At 55.1% G+C, this 13,783-nt stretch overlaps 1 protein-coding gene across 3 annotated transcripts in view; it reads left to right on the top strand.

Moving 5' to 3' along the window:
• The window catches only part of KCNH6 (potassium voltage-gated channel subfamily H member 6), a 28,543-nt gene extending 15,921 nt beyond the window's left edge, over window positions 1-12,622 (top strand). For 2 of the 3 annotated variants that reach the window (XM_048926924.1, XM_048926923.1), the window contains 10 exons: window positions 3,874-4,302; window positions 5,044-5,443; window positions 5,708-5,907; window positions 7,492-7,744; window positions 8,217-8,410; window positions 8,616-8,715; window positions 8,967-9,254; window positions 9,651-9,831; window positions 10,763-10,961; window positions 11,306-12,622. In XM_048926924.1, the coding sequence (XP_048782881.1) occupies window positions 3,874-4,302; window positions 5,044-5,443; window positions 5,708-5,907; window positions 7,492-7,744; window positions 8,217-8,410; window positions 8,616-8,715; window positions 8,967-9,254; window positions 9,651-9,831; window positions 10,763-10,961; window positions 11,306-11,593 (2,532 nt within the window). In that variant the 3' untranslated portion in view covers window positions 11,594-12,622. Of the gene's footprint in view, window positions 1-3,873; window positions 4,303-5,043; window positions 5,444-5,707; window positions 5,908-7,491; window positions 7,745-8,216; window positions 8,411-8,615; window positions 8,716-8,966; window positions 9,255-9,650; window positions 9,832-10,762; window positions 10,962-11,305 lie in introns of those variants that run through there. The other variant, XM_048926925.1, reaches the window with a different exon arrangement.
• Window positions 12,623-13,783: the final 1,161 nt, after the last annotated feature.

Raw genomic sequence — 13,783 nt, 5'->3', positions numbered from 1 at the left:
AGGACCAACCCTGGCTGTCACCTGCCATAGTGCCCATGACCTGGGAGCAGAGAAAGGACATTGCTCTCAGCCACTTCCCCTCTTTCTAAGCATAGGAAAGGAAATGTTTTTTAAATCGCCATTGGAAAATAATGATTTTGATGCAGCATGAGGATTTAAAGTCCAAGGGAGATGCCAGGGCAGGATGTGAGCAGGGAGAGGGGCGTAACAGTGTGTGTACAAGGTGTTACTGCATCCCACTGTTCTGGTTGGGAGCTCCTACCAGTGGGGAAACTGAGGCATGGGAGAGCCATGATATACAAGGTATATTCACGGGCATCTCCCGTCATTGCTGGGAGCAGCTGGGGGGAAATTTAATGAAAATGCAGCCATATGAACCCAGAAAAACCTTTAGGTTTGGCAGCTATCTCCATCAGAGCCAGGTGCTCTGCAGGACTTTTGTCCCAGGAGCTCCGCATCTTGGCTGCAGCAAACCCTTCTACCTTCCATGTATGGTGGAGAGGCTCTCCCCAAGTAGCACAGGACAATTTTTAGGCTTGTTCCTTCTCAGCTTGACCCCTTCAGCCCCAGCCTTTTGATCTCAAGGATCAGCCCCAAATCCCGTGACAGGACAGCAAGTGGCCTCCATGTCTCCACCCTGGGGGACACCCACACACCAGGGAGCACTGGGATGATGCTGGCACGGCAGCACTGGCTGCTGCTCGATGCAGGGTCGTTAGCTGGCAGCAGGGTGATGGGATCCGAGCTGACGGGTTGTGGCTGCAGGCGGGCACAGGGTCCAGTGGTGCAGCTGTGCAGCACCCAAAAAGGTCAATCTTCCCTTCTCCCATCTTCAGGCAGGAGATGGGATGGGATGGGATGGGATGGGATGGGATGGGATGGGATGGGATGGGATGGGATGGGATGGGATGGGATGGGATGGGATGGGATGGGATGGGATGGATCTCTCTTCCCCACTGAATCTCCCCATGGCCCTAAGGGGGACATTCATCCTGCCCATCCTCACCCCATTGTGCCCTGTGCCTCCCACCAAGCCACAGCTCCATGCTGCTGGCCACTAAATAATTCACAGCAAAGCAGATACAGCAGCAAGAAACAGCATCTAAAAATACTGGCTGGCAGCAGGGAGAGGCAGACAGTGGCTGATCTGAGCACAGCAAGTGGGAGGAAGGGCTGGCCACAAGTGCAACGAGTTTGCCAAGCTCAGGCTGGAGGCACTCGGGGATGCAGCAAGGCCACTGCCATCAGGATGGGATCTCTCTTGTGGGTGGCATCTCTCTGGGTCCCCCCAAGGTGCTGCAGGGATGGATGGTGGTGGAGGTGGGCAGGAGTGTGATGGGGTGCTGAGCTGCATAAGGATTTGTGCCAAGAGGCAAACAGCAGGGAGGGAGGGTCAGTGCCTGCCTGCAGCCATCCTGCCCACTCTCTTTGCTTGAGGGCCTCTTGGTGGCCCTGTCATGTCCCCCTTCAGCACTATGTCCCCCTTCCCATACCCATCATGGGGCAAAGAGAAGAGGAAGAGGGTTTGGCAGTTCTGCCCTGAGCCCCACCGAGTGCCAGCAGTGAGCTGGGTCAGCCATGGTGATCAGGGCCCCCTCCTCTTATCACTCACAGCCCACACAGCCCCACTGCCTTCTCCCTCTTCCTTCTCCTCCCTCCCATGTCCACCTCGCTCACCCAGCACCCCGCACCCCACACCACGAGCATGGCTGCAGCTGAAGCCAGTAAGTGCAGGGGAACAGGGACAAGGCAAGGGGCAGCTGGCTGAGTCACCATGGGGGACACCTGGTGCTGCCACCCACTGAGTCCCCAGACAACCAAGAGGTGTCACCTGCAGCCCTCTGGGACAATGCTGCAAGTGCTCCCTGCCTCTGGGTTGCCTTAGATGCTCTTTTGGGGATTGCTTTTTTTCCCTTGTCTGCCTCAAATCTCTGTGCTTGTAGTTTTTTGGGTTTTGTTTTGTTTTGTTTTTAATGATTCTTGCACGGAGAACAACAGTGTTTGAACCACTCTTGCTCCAGCTTCAGGAGCTGGGTGCCAGCAGCAGGATGCACAGCAGGCACAGGGAGCACAGACATTCAAGATGCTCACATTTGGGACTAGCCCCCAGCCAGGCAGGATGAGAAATTCAGCTCCAAGGGTGTGAGCAGTTCTGCAATACCCAGACACAAGGCGTAGGAGCCCATCTCACATCCACAGAACGCACCTCCCAGTTTGGGGGCCAGGCATTTAGCAGCATCACCTTGTCCCTGCCAGAACCGCTCCCCAGACCCACGCAGCGATTCATTCCCTACCACAACGATTGCATTTCAGTCACTTTTTCCTATCCCTCCCTCTCCGTCCACCAGCGACGTCGGCAGCTCTGGCGGCCCCATTGGCGCTCTCATCCCCACGGGGGCATCGATTGGGTTTGATTAATCCACGCTGGGCTCCCAAATGCCCTTTGCAGCCGCATGCCTCCCGCCCGCCCGGCCAAGCGCGTGCGTGCCTACGCGGGTGATGCCGTGGCCCCGGTCCTGCATCTGCCGTGCCGGTCGCTGCTTGGGCGTATGGGGCTGGGGACCCCCATGGGGGACAGCCGGGCTTCACGAAGGGTCAGCTGCCATCTGGGGAGACGGGCAAGCCGCAGGAAGGTAGGAGCTGGGATTTTCTCAAGGGTCGTGGGATAGAGGAGAGGCTGGTGGTGGTGGGATGATGCTCTGGGTTCCAGTAATGGGAGCCTGTGTGTGGTCCTTGAAGCCTTGAAGGAGATAGGTGTCAGTGCAGCAGGGGTCAAGCCCTTCTTCTGGAGATGATGCTAGAGTTGTGGCAGTGCCCGTCACCATGGCCTCGGGGCACATGGGGCTCCTGGTGGGTTGTGGGACGTGCATGGGTCCTTCTCCCTCCTCAGGGAAAGGTATCACACCCATTTTGCTTGGGTCTCCATGCAGGGATGCCTTTCACCCTCCTCCATTTGTGGCACAGGTGGCTGGCACCATGGGAACACTCAGGGAAACAGAGTGGCATGGGCAGGCAGGGAGGACCTGGCTCCAAATAACCCTCTTCATGCCACTGTCTCTCAGCATCCAAAGCAGAAAGCCCAGCCCTCCCAGTTCTCAGCACCTTGTCTTGTTTCCCCACAGTGGCTGGGGGAGGTGGTCCTGGATAGGGGGAGCTGGAACACGTGGGGACTCACCTGTGCTGTAGGACCATTTGCCCATGAGGAAAGATGGCCCTAAGACATGTGAATATGCAGCAGGCTAGCTGTGCTTGTGAACTGGTGTGTGCCCCTCAGTGGTTGTAGGTTGCCCCTCCCTGGGGATGCTCAGATGGGCACTGCCCAGGGCCAGGCTTCACTGCTGGTGGCACCAGCTGTCCCCTCTGTTTGGAGGACAGCTGTCCGAGAGGGACATCAAGGGAGGGTCTGTGCTGGGGCCAAGAAAGGCATTGTGCAGGGCTTGCAGGTTGCCTAACATTCCACCACCCTTAGGACTACAGATGTGGGTCTGCATCTCCAGGGATTTTGTCCCCAGATCACTGTGGCAGAGACACCCAGCAGCTCCTGAGCTGGTGGTCCAGAGATGAGAACACAAGGAGGCATGGCAGGATGCACTGCCAGTGTGGTAGGGTCTGATGGTACAACGTGGATAAATGCCTTCCCCAAGAGTGCTCCAACCATCAGAGCTGGCCAGGGAGCTGGGCAGACCTTGGTGTCAGGCACAGAGGCCACTTTACCTTTTGGCCTCCTGGATAGACATGGATGAGGGCAACTGGAGTGGTTGTAGAAAACCCATTGTATGCTCTATGCTGCCCCACTGGCACATGGCAGCCCCTCATGGCCTTGTCCAAGCTGTGTCCTGCTCTCCACATCCTTCTCATACCCATCTCTGGCAGGTGCTCTCCCTGGGGGCCGATGTCCTCCCCGAATACAAGCTCCAGGCACCACGCATCCACCGATGGACCATCCTGCACTACAGTCCCTTCAAGGCCGTGTGGGATTGGCTCATCCTGCTGCTGGTCATCTACACGGCTGTCTTCACCCCCTACTCAGCCGCCTTCCTGCTCAATGAGGAGCAGGTGGAGGAGAAGCATTGGAACTGCAGCTACTCCTGTGACCCACTCAACATCATCGACCTCATCGTGGACATCATGTTCATCGTGGACATTGTCATCAACTTCCGCACCACCTACGTCAACATCAACGACGAGGTGGTGAGCCACCCAGGCAAGATTGCCATCCACTACTTCAAAGGCTGGTTCCTCATTGACATGGTGGCTGCCATCCCCTTCGACCTGCTCATCTTCCGCTCCGGCTCTGATGAGGTCAGGAGAAGATTCATGAAGGGATGGAGAAAAGGATTTATGGGGGAGAGAGAGGGGAATATGCATGGGTTAATGCAAGCAGTGGATGACTACCTGCAAAGAGAGGGATGGTTGGTCAGAGGGATGGGCAAGAAAGTTATTGCAGGCTTTTATAAAGCAGATGGGATCTGGATTTTTAATTCCAAAGGTTCAGATAGCCATATAGATGTTACTACATGTGTTAAGATAGTGTCCAACTGAACCCATTCCCCTTACAGGGGAGACAGCCTGGGGCTGATCCAGCACAGAAGGCAGGGAGTTCATTGTAGGGATTGGCCTACACTGTCAGCGAGGATGAATTTTGGGTTATGTTTCCAACCAGACCCAAAATTTAGGCAATAGAATGGGCCTGTTATTATCACGGTATCTGGAGGTTCCACCTCATCTTGGAGCCTGCGGGATGGGCTGAAAGGCAATGGTTTTTGAAGCAACGCAAGGTGAGGACTTGTCAGGAAACATGGGATTGGCCTTGTCTCCTCTCATTTGCTCACCTGTAGTCCCAGGGCTCATTTCCTTTACAGTCACTAGAGGGAAACTGCCCACTTTGTGACAACAATACATCTGGCCTATTTCAGGTATCACCCCCAGGACGAGGTGATGCGTGCTCTAGAAGTGCCTTTTATCCTTAAGAAGCAGCAGGCTTATACTGGAAACATTCCTTTAGCCAAACTGGTCCCTGAGGTTTCTCTCCTCTCCGTGCAGACCACCACCCTCATCGGTCTCCTGAAGACCGCCCGGCTGCTGCGCCTGGTCCGTGTAGCCCGCAAGCTGGACCGCTACTCTGAGTATGGAGCAGCTGTGCTCTTCCTGCTCATGTGCACCTTTGCCCTCATTGCCCACTGGCTGGCGTGCATCTGGTACGCCATCGGCAACGTGGAGCGGCCCTACATGGAGCACAAGATCGGCTGGCTGGACAACCTGGGTGACCAGATTGGCAAACGCTACAATGACAGCGACCTCTCCTCTGGGCCATCCATCAAGGATAAATACGTCACTGCCCTCTACTTCACCTTCAGCAGCCTCACCAGCGTGGGCTTTGGCAACGTCTCGCCCAACACCAACTCTGAGAAGATCTTCTCCATCTGCGTCATGCTCATCGGCTGTGAGTGCCTGGCCCTGGAGGTTGGAGGGGCAGCTGTGGGACACCAGGCTGTCACACGTGGGGATTTAGGCGTGTATCTCCCTCCATCTGTGCCTCTTCTGCACAGACAAATGGATGAGGAGATAGATAGAAATACAGGTTTTGGAAACCTGCTGGTTCCAGGTCCACGGCACACGTGGGTTTTGGAAATCTGCTGTTTGTAGGTCCGCGGTGGTTGGATATGCATCTCCCCACATCCCTCTGAGTCCTGCCTTCTCGTTGTAGCTCTGATGTACGCCAGCATCTTCGGCAACGTCTCTGCCATCATCCAGCGCCTCTACTCGGGCACAGCTCGCTACCACACGCAGATGCTGCGGGTAAAGGAGTTCATCCGCTTCCATCAGATCCCAAATCCGCTGCGCCAGCGCCTGGAGGAGTATTTCCAGCACGCCTGGTCCTACACCAATGGCATCGACATGAACGCGGTGAGTGTCATGCAGGGAGGCCCCACGTTTGTGCAGAACCTTGTCCTAAAGTTACGGAGTCCACCTTTGGGTCCACCCATATGTGTCTGCCCTTTTGACCAGCATGGAGAGGAGAAGATCTGGGAGGTTGAAGAGAGTCTGTCAGCCTGTTTTCCCCTGTTCTCCCCTTTTCTCCTTCTCCCTCCATCTCTCCATTCCTCCAGCTGTTTCCTGGGACTATGAGAGTATTTCTTGGCTGCAGAGCAGTGTTGGAGGAGCTCAGAGCCCCATCAGCACCGAGCTCTTTCGGAACAATTTCTGCTGGTGCCTCAGAGCCACGGAGCCGGGATCGATCCAGCTCCTCTCCACACTGCCGGTTGCTAAGCAAAGTGCATCCCGCTCTCAGCATCAGGGAAAGGAGGGCATTTAAATAAACCTCGATCCATTTTAATTAGAGCTTGGAGAGGCAGCTGTTCGTTAGCAAAGAGGGGATCAATGGGGGAGCAGCATTGGAGAGGCACAGTGGCTCTGAGCCTAGCGGGGAGGGTTGGACGGAGCTGGGGCACCGCCATGGGGTCTGGAACCCAGAGTGGCACTGGGGAAACAGGGCTCAACTCATGGCTTTGGGGTCCCAGGCACAAATGTTCTGCCTTGGCCAGCTGCAAGGCATAGAGGGGTGAGCACTGGATTTGTGTGAATTCAGCTCCTGCTGCCTCAATAAAGTGGGCAGACAGGGGGTATTGCTGCTGGGAGAGTTGGGGCCATCCTTTACCCACAGAGGTGGCATCCTGGGCTGGACATCAGTGGCAAAAACAGGAAGCAAAGCCACGGCTCCCTGCCAAGCACAGGTTCTGGCTCAGTGCAAACCCAGGTCACAAATCGCCTGTGCTGAGCTAAGCCTGCAGCTTGGACGTGCCGCCGCTCACACCAGTTCCTGCTGGATGCTGCTAAGACACAACACAGCCTGATCAATCATGCCACATCCCAATCGATGCGTTCGCCCCTGATTTCCCGGCAGGGAAATGAAGGGGGCCATGCAGCACTGCCAGCACATGCAATTGTGATGGAACCGAGAGCAAGCTGCACTCAGCAACCCCTGCCGGGCTGTCCCATGTTGTGAATTTTACCTTGATCTCACCTTCAGGTTCAGCATTTGTTCAAGGAGAGGTATTTGCCATGGGTATATTTAGCTGTTGCTGTGCACAACTGGCCTGTGCTGCTTCTTGGCATTCAGGCAGGTGCTGTTTAATTAGGACAGCACCTCGTTACCGGTTTGCGCTCTCATTCAGCTGAGATTAGTGGGTGGAAAGATGAAAGGGGATATGCAACCAGTGGGTATAAATAGATTGATCTGGTTATCATTATTATTTATTGCTTGGGAGTGCTCTCATCCCTGGTCATATGTGGTAACAAGCCAGGGACAGGCAAGCAGCAGTTCACCAAGGAAGATCAGCTTTTGGATTCATCTTCTTGGGCTTTTGGCTCCCTATTCGGCTGCAACATGCTGTCCCACATGCCACCCATCCTGCCTGTGCCTCAAGGTAACCAGGACTGTGGCATCCTGGGGACAGTGGTGTGACCACATCCCTCCCTTGCTCTCTGCAGGTGCTGAAGGGCTTCCCTGACTGCCTGCAAGCAGACATCTGCCTCCACCTCAACCGCACGCTGCTGCAGAACTGCAAGGCTTTTCGAGGAGCCAGCAAAGGCTGCCTGCGTGCCCTGGCCATGAAGTTCAAGACGACCCACGCACCACCTGGAGACACCCTGGTGCACTACGGGGATGTCCTCACCACCCTCTATTTCATCTCCCGGGGCTCCATTGAGATCCTCAAGGAAGACATTGTGGTTGCCATCTTAGGTGGAAAAGTCCTTCCTTCTGGGAGGGCAAGGGGTTGATGGGTGATGGATGAAGGGCAGTGGGAAATGGAGAAAGAGTGCTAAACAAAAGGTGGTGAACAGTGGGCAGAGGGTGGCAGGTGAAGAGAGAAGGACTTCTCCAAGTCCTGGAGAAATTAAGGTTGTTTGTTCTCGATCATCTCTCTGGTCACTGTACCAGCAGTTGTGGGATGGAGGATTCTCTTTAAATGCTGGGGAAAGACCCCAAAGGACTGACAACAGTAGGGCATGGCTCAGCAGTCCCCAGCGGTCACCGATGACCCACTGCTCTGCTCATTCTCCCCATCAGCAGTGGCTTTCATGGTGGAATCCCCCACTCCTCTGTCAGGGTCTCTGTGCACTCACTTGTCCATAAGCCCCCATGTAAAGGCTCCTGGTGCACTGGAGTTGGGATGGGCACCCACCTATCCCTAACAAGCTGTCTCTTTGCCCAGGGAAGAACGACATCTTTGGGGAGCCCATCAGCCTCTATGCCCGTCCAGGGAAATCGAACGCTGATGTGAGGGCCCTGACCTACTGTGACTTGCATAAGATCCAGCGGGAGGATCTGCTGGAGGTCTTGGACATGTACCCAGCCTTCTCTGACAACTTCTGGAGCAACTTAGAGATCACCTTCAACCTGCGAGATGTGAGTGCCAGTGTTGTCCCAGGGATGGATGCGGTCAACACCTTAAATTTAGCAAGTGGCAGAGCTGAAGTGAGGATGCCAACCTGTTGCTCCTCATTCCATTTGGTGATGAATTGATCAACAGCCACGTTTCCCAGCCCACTCCATGAGTTTGTGGTTTCCCATGGGCACCCTTGCCTTGCTGACCAGTTTCTCTGTCCCTCAGGCAGACAGCGTTCCCCGCACACCGCTCAGTGAGGAGTACGACTGCACCTACCGGCGTGTGCGCCGACGCAAGCACTCCCTTGGTCAGCCCAACAAGCCTGGTGAGTCCTTTCCTGCTCGCCTCACCTCCTCACCATCCCGCACCATTCCCAGCATCGTGCCAGCTCTGCAAACCAAAGCATCAGCGGAGTTAGAGAGGGGGATTACCACTCAATCACTGCTCTGGCAGGCACCCCAAAGCGGTGCCTCTGTCCTTGGGATGCTCCAGCCCTACAAGTACCTTTCAGGGAATGTGGACTGATTTTTGTCACGCGTGCTGTTCCCCGAATTAACCTGTTGTACTGCCCCACAGACCCAGACACGGGCACCTCTGATGCAGAGCAGTATCACACCTACTCAGAGCTCACCAACCCGCAGGATCCGCTGAGTAAGGACCAGTGGGATGACGTGGGCAGCAGCACCACCCCCTGTTCCCAGACCAGTGACGATGAGGCCAAGCCTGGCAGCCCCACAAAAGCTGAGCCCTTCCCCCTGTCCAAAAAGGATGACTTTGCCCTACCAGCACTCAGCCTCATCACCGCCAGCGCCAGTGGCACAGAGATCAGCAAGCAGGCGGCAGAGAGCAGCCAGTCCTATGCAGGTACCCACATCTGCAGTTGGGAGGATGGGGCTGAGGGATGCTTGGGCATGGTGGCCTCACCTTGGGGCAGTGCTACACAACTCATAGATTTGAGAGGAATCATGCTGCTGGCCAGTTGTCTTTGCTGCCTTTTGTCCACAATAGTGTTTGCTCTGTGCCTACAATGCCCTGAGGTTTCACCTCATCCCTGGGGACATCTTTGGATTTCCCCCACGGGACCTGTAGGTGTGTTGGGTACCAGTGTGATGGACCGCTCATGAGCACTTCAGGTGCTAGGGTGGTGGACTCTCCCATGTATGTCAGAGTGGTGGCTTTCCATGAGCACATTGGGCGGTAGAGCATTGACAGAATGGGAGATGCAAGTCAGAGGTGCTGAGGGGTCTTCTCTTCTTCCAGCCACCCCCCTGGACATCCCCAATATGTTCACCTTCTGGGAGGATCAAAGGCCAAACCATCACCCGGAGCCCCTGCAGCATGTCTCCTTGGTGCACAGCTCACGGGACATCCCCCTGCACAGCGACTACAGACCAGGGCAGATCGAGTCCAGGCTGGAGCTCCTGCAGGCCCAGCTCAGCAGGTAGGCAGGTCCTTGGCATGTAGGACTGGGGAGAACCCGGGGGGGGGATCTGGGTCATCACCTTCTGCTCTGCAGGGGTGGCTGCACCAGGCTCTGTGTGCAGCAGATTCCATCTCCAGAACCCTTGGGACACCACACTCCTTGGGGAGGAGATGGGAGTGCTTTGCAAATGCAGCAGCTTCTGAAACTGCAAGTCTCACTGCAGTCATGCATCTCATCTCTGCTGTCCCACCAGCCCTGGCATCTGCTGTTCTTTTTGAATAAAAAGGAAGAAACCGCACCTGAGACACAGCTTTAAAGGCCCCAGGCAGCACCTACACAAATAGATGGCACTCCAATACACGGTGCTGCATGTATTAAACTCATTGCACTACTGTAACCATGTGTGTATTTTGGTGTTTTGCCAAGGTGCCGGCTTCAGTGGGGTGGGGGGGAACGGATCTCCCACCCACTCAGTGCTGCCAGGGCTATTGCCTTCAATGAGGACTAAGACTTCTTCTGCCAGAGCTGCTCATTTCCCCCAAGGTTAGGACAAGGCAGAAGGAAGGCACTTATTCATTTTTACATTTTCTTCTATTACAGAGTTCAGAAAGCCTGGCACCGGCCCATCTTGCTTCCATCTGTCAGCACAGACAGCTGGCCTGAAGAGCTGGTCCAGGTTAAAACTAACCATCGCATTTTCCCCACCTCCGGTGTAATTTTAACTTTGCTCAGTTCCCTGTTCCAGATCTTGGTTTGGCAACACAAAAAAATTAGGCAGGGAAAGACTTTGCGGCAGGAGAGAGGCAGTAGGACCAAAAATCTAAAAGTTTCCCTGAACAGCACCAGAAAACCAGCATCATCCCCAGGCAGCCAAGTCAACACTTCCTCCTGCACAGGGTCTGGCTCTTACAGGATGCACTGTGCTAACACCAAGCTGCTCTGTCCTCAGGCTGGAGTCCAGGATGTCGTCAGACATTAATATAATCCTCCAGCTTCTGCAGCGCCAGCTGTCCCAAGTGCCGCCCGCGTACAGCCCCATTTCACCATCCTCTCACAACCTGGCCATGTATGGCATCGTCCCACGGAGCCTGGAGCCGCTCACCCCCTGTGCACCCCTGGAGGATGAGCAGCGGATGGCCCCAGGGCAGGTAAGGTCACCCCTCGTGGCTTCCTTCTGCCCTCAGATGATGGGTCCTGCAGAGCCAGTGGTCCTCTCCAGTCTCCCTGTGTGCAAAGCACAGCTAAGTTCCTTTGGGTCCAGGCAAAGCCCAGGGGTCTTGAAGCAGGAGGTCTGCTTGGAGATGCTTCTGCCCAGTCCATCACTGATTTATGCGCACAGGTTGCCCAGTCAGTAGGGAAGTACATGGCTTCCTCTGCTCTGAGGCTTTCCAAGCAGAAAAATAGCATTTGGAGAACTGATCGAGCGAGAAGAGTGCTTGTCTGCTTTGTTTTACTTTTGTCATAACCCACCTGGTTCCTCCTTTCCTATCAGAGCCCAAGCTACACGGAGGTAGAAAAATTCCACTTGAAATCCAGGGACTCCTTGTCAAGTGGGATGCACCTCACCGTGGCATCCGATGAAACCATGACGGTCTACTCCGAGCAGGAGCACCACTCCCCACCTCTCCCGAACCCAGAGCCTCCCAACCAAAGGGCACCAAACACCCAGGGACTCTTGCGGGGCTCTCGTTTCCCCTCCCTCCCTGAGCACTTGGAGGCATCTTCCGAGCACCTGGACATTCAGAGACACCTCTCCGACCCAGTGCTTCCTGGAAGTTAGAGACGTGGGGGCTGCAAAGCAAGTCAAGAGGAACCTCAACTGTGAGCTCGGTCAGTTGATGTTGATTTTGACTGCAGGGGTAAGACAGAGGACAATGCCATTGGCTCAGGGGTATAATTTGTAACTGTCTTCTGCCACCGTGAAAGGAAGCATAGTGTGGCTGGCTTCCAAGATCAACGTTTTCCAGCGGTTCCCATAGAGTAGATTTAATTTGCACATTCTAGTGAACCCAGAGCAGTTCTTTCTTACGGCCACCAACAGGCTGGCTAGGCCAAACAGCACCCACACCTCTTCCTTGCCAAGGCTTCCTCTCCAGAACAGCACAAGCCCAGCGAGCCACAGCATCCAGAGGTGAGCAAACGCACAGCTTTCAGCTGCAAGGCCACTTTGCTGTCAGCTCATTGGAGCAGGGACCACTGTGTCGGTACTGGGCTTTGCCCAGTAGAGCCCATGGGCACTACAAAAGAGTATTCACTGGATGAGGAGGAGAGCTCCACAGTGCAGGTGGGAAGCCCAGGACAAGGAGAGAAGTTCTCCCTGTCCTACCTGATGGCCACCGAGACACTAAGGGCCAACAACCCCTGCCACATCAGCGCGCTTCAGCACGAGTCCTAGGGCACTGACTTCCCCAGCAAGGCCAACTGCGCCTTGCAAACCCCAACACGCATCCCACAAATCCCCATATGAACCTAACTGGTCATCGACCTGGACATAAAGCACAAAACTCAAAAGCACAATCCCAGAAAGCTGAAAAGTCCCAGACGCTTCACGTCCAGTCCTTCCTCCCAGCTTCTCTCTTTTGATAAAGGTTTGATAGATGCTTCCTCCTCCTCAGCCCTTTCCCTGGCAGACTCCCGCAGCATCCCGTAGGAGAAGCCCACTTAGCACTGCCGCCTTGCCATTCGGTTAGATGCTGTGACAGTCCTAGGCCAACTGCTCAAGTAACATATTGAGCTCCCTTTGAGAGTAGTAAAACTGTGAGCATCTCTTTCTCTGGAGTTTTAGTGTACACTTTGCTAATAAAGATGTTTTTGGCACCTGACGTGGATTACAGCTGTGTTTGTGGGGAGGATCACCACGGGCAGTACAGAGCAAGCTGCTGATCTGTAAAGATCCCTGAAAGTCATTGAGTTTCCCAAGTTGGAAGGGATCCCTAAGGATCACCGAGTCCAACCCTTGATTCCACACAACACCATACAAAAACCAGACCCTACATCTGAGAGGGTTGTTCAGCCACGTGTTGAATTTCAGTAGCTCAGGGCTATTCCTGCTGCCCTGGGCAGCCTTTCCATGCCCACTGCTTCCTCCAGAGACCGTGGGGCCAATGGTGCCCACATGTAGACCAAGGATGGGGCTGGTGGGCCTTCACCGCATAACTCCTTCCCAGCAGGACACAGTTCAGTCTTGGCAGCTGTCACAAAAAGCTCTCCTACTTCCACCAGCACGCTGCTGTTCCCCCGTGTACAGAAAACGATTCAGCAAACACACCTCAGGCAGCGCTTGCCCTTGGAGCAGCAGGAGCTCCATCTCCATCTCCATCCCCCATTACAGCAGCTCCAAGGGCAGCGTCCTCCTCAGGCAGGGTGCAGATCTGCCTCTCCCCAGCTGATCTCCGGATGGGAACTCCCCCAGCCCGCAGCCCCCCATCCCACAAAACCACTATTTATATCCAGGCCGGCTCAGGTTTCAGCTCCTTGCAGCAGCTGGGATATCTCATCCCCCTGCCGTGCCCCAGCCCAGAGAACCAAGAGGCCTCGGGGCTGCTGAGGATCTCCTCTGCGAGCAGCTGGGGATTGCCCATATCCCGAGTTGGGTCCCAGGGATCCACCGGTCCCAACACGAGGGGCCAGAGCCAGGCACCGGGCTTCAGCCTGCACAGGGGTTTCCTGAAAAGCAGTGCGCAGTTCCAGGTACTCCTCAACGCCGTTGTGTGCTATTAGAAACGAAACCCCATAATTAAACTTTATTTAATTGTAGATAAGCTCGTCTTCATCCGCTACTCGGAGAAGACAGGACTCGAACTCGCCACAACACTGAAAGCCCGACTAGCTCCCCTTAACTGCCTTGGGCTTAGGTTGACTGACACAGTTTCCGACCAATCGGATATTAGTAAGGGCTCAAGAGCCCGCCTCGCGCCACTGCGACCCCCGGAAGCCAATGAGATGTCGAGAACGAGCGCGGCCTCCCTCT

Source organism: Lagopus muta, chromosome 25 (genome assembly GCF_023343835.1).
Source record: "Lagopus muta isolate bLagMut1 chromosome 25, bLagMut1 primary, whole genome shotgun sequence".
In the NCBI taxonomy this organism is placed as follows: domain Eukaryota; kingdom Metazoa; phylum Chordata; class Aves; order Galliformes; family Phasianidae; genus Lagopus; species Lagopus muta.
Note: the sequence above shows the minus strand (reverse complement) of the source record. Positions and strands in the feature narration are given on the sequence as shown.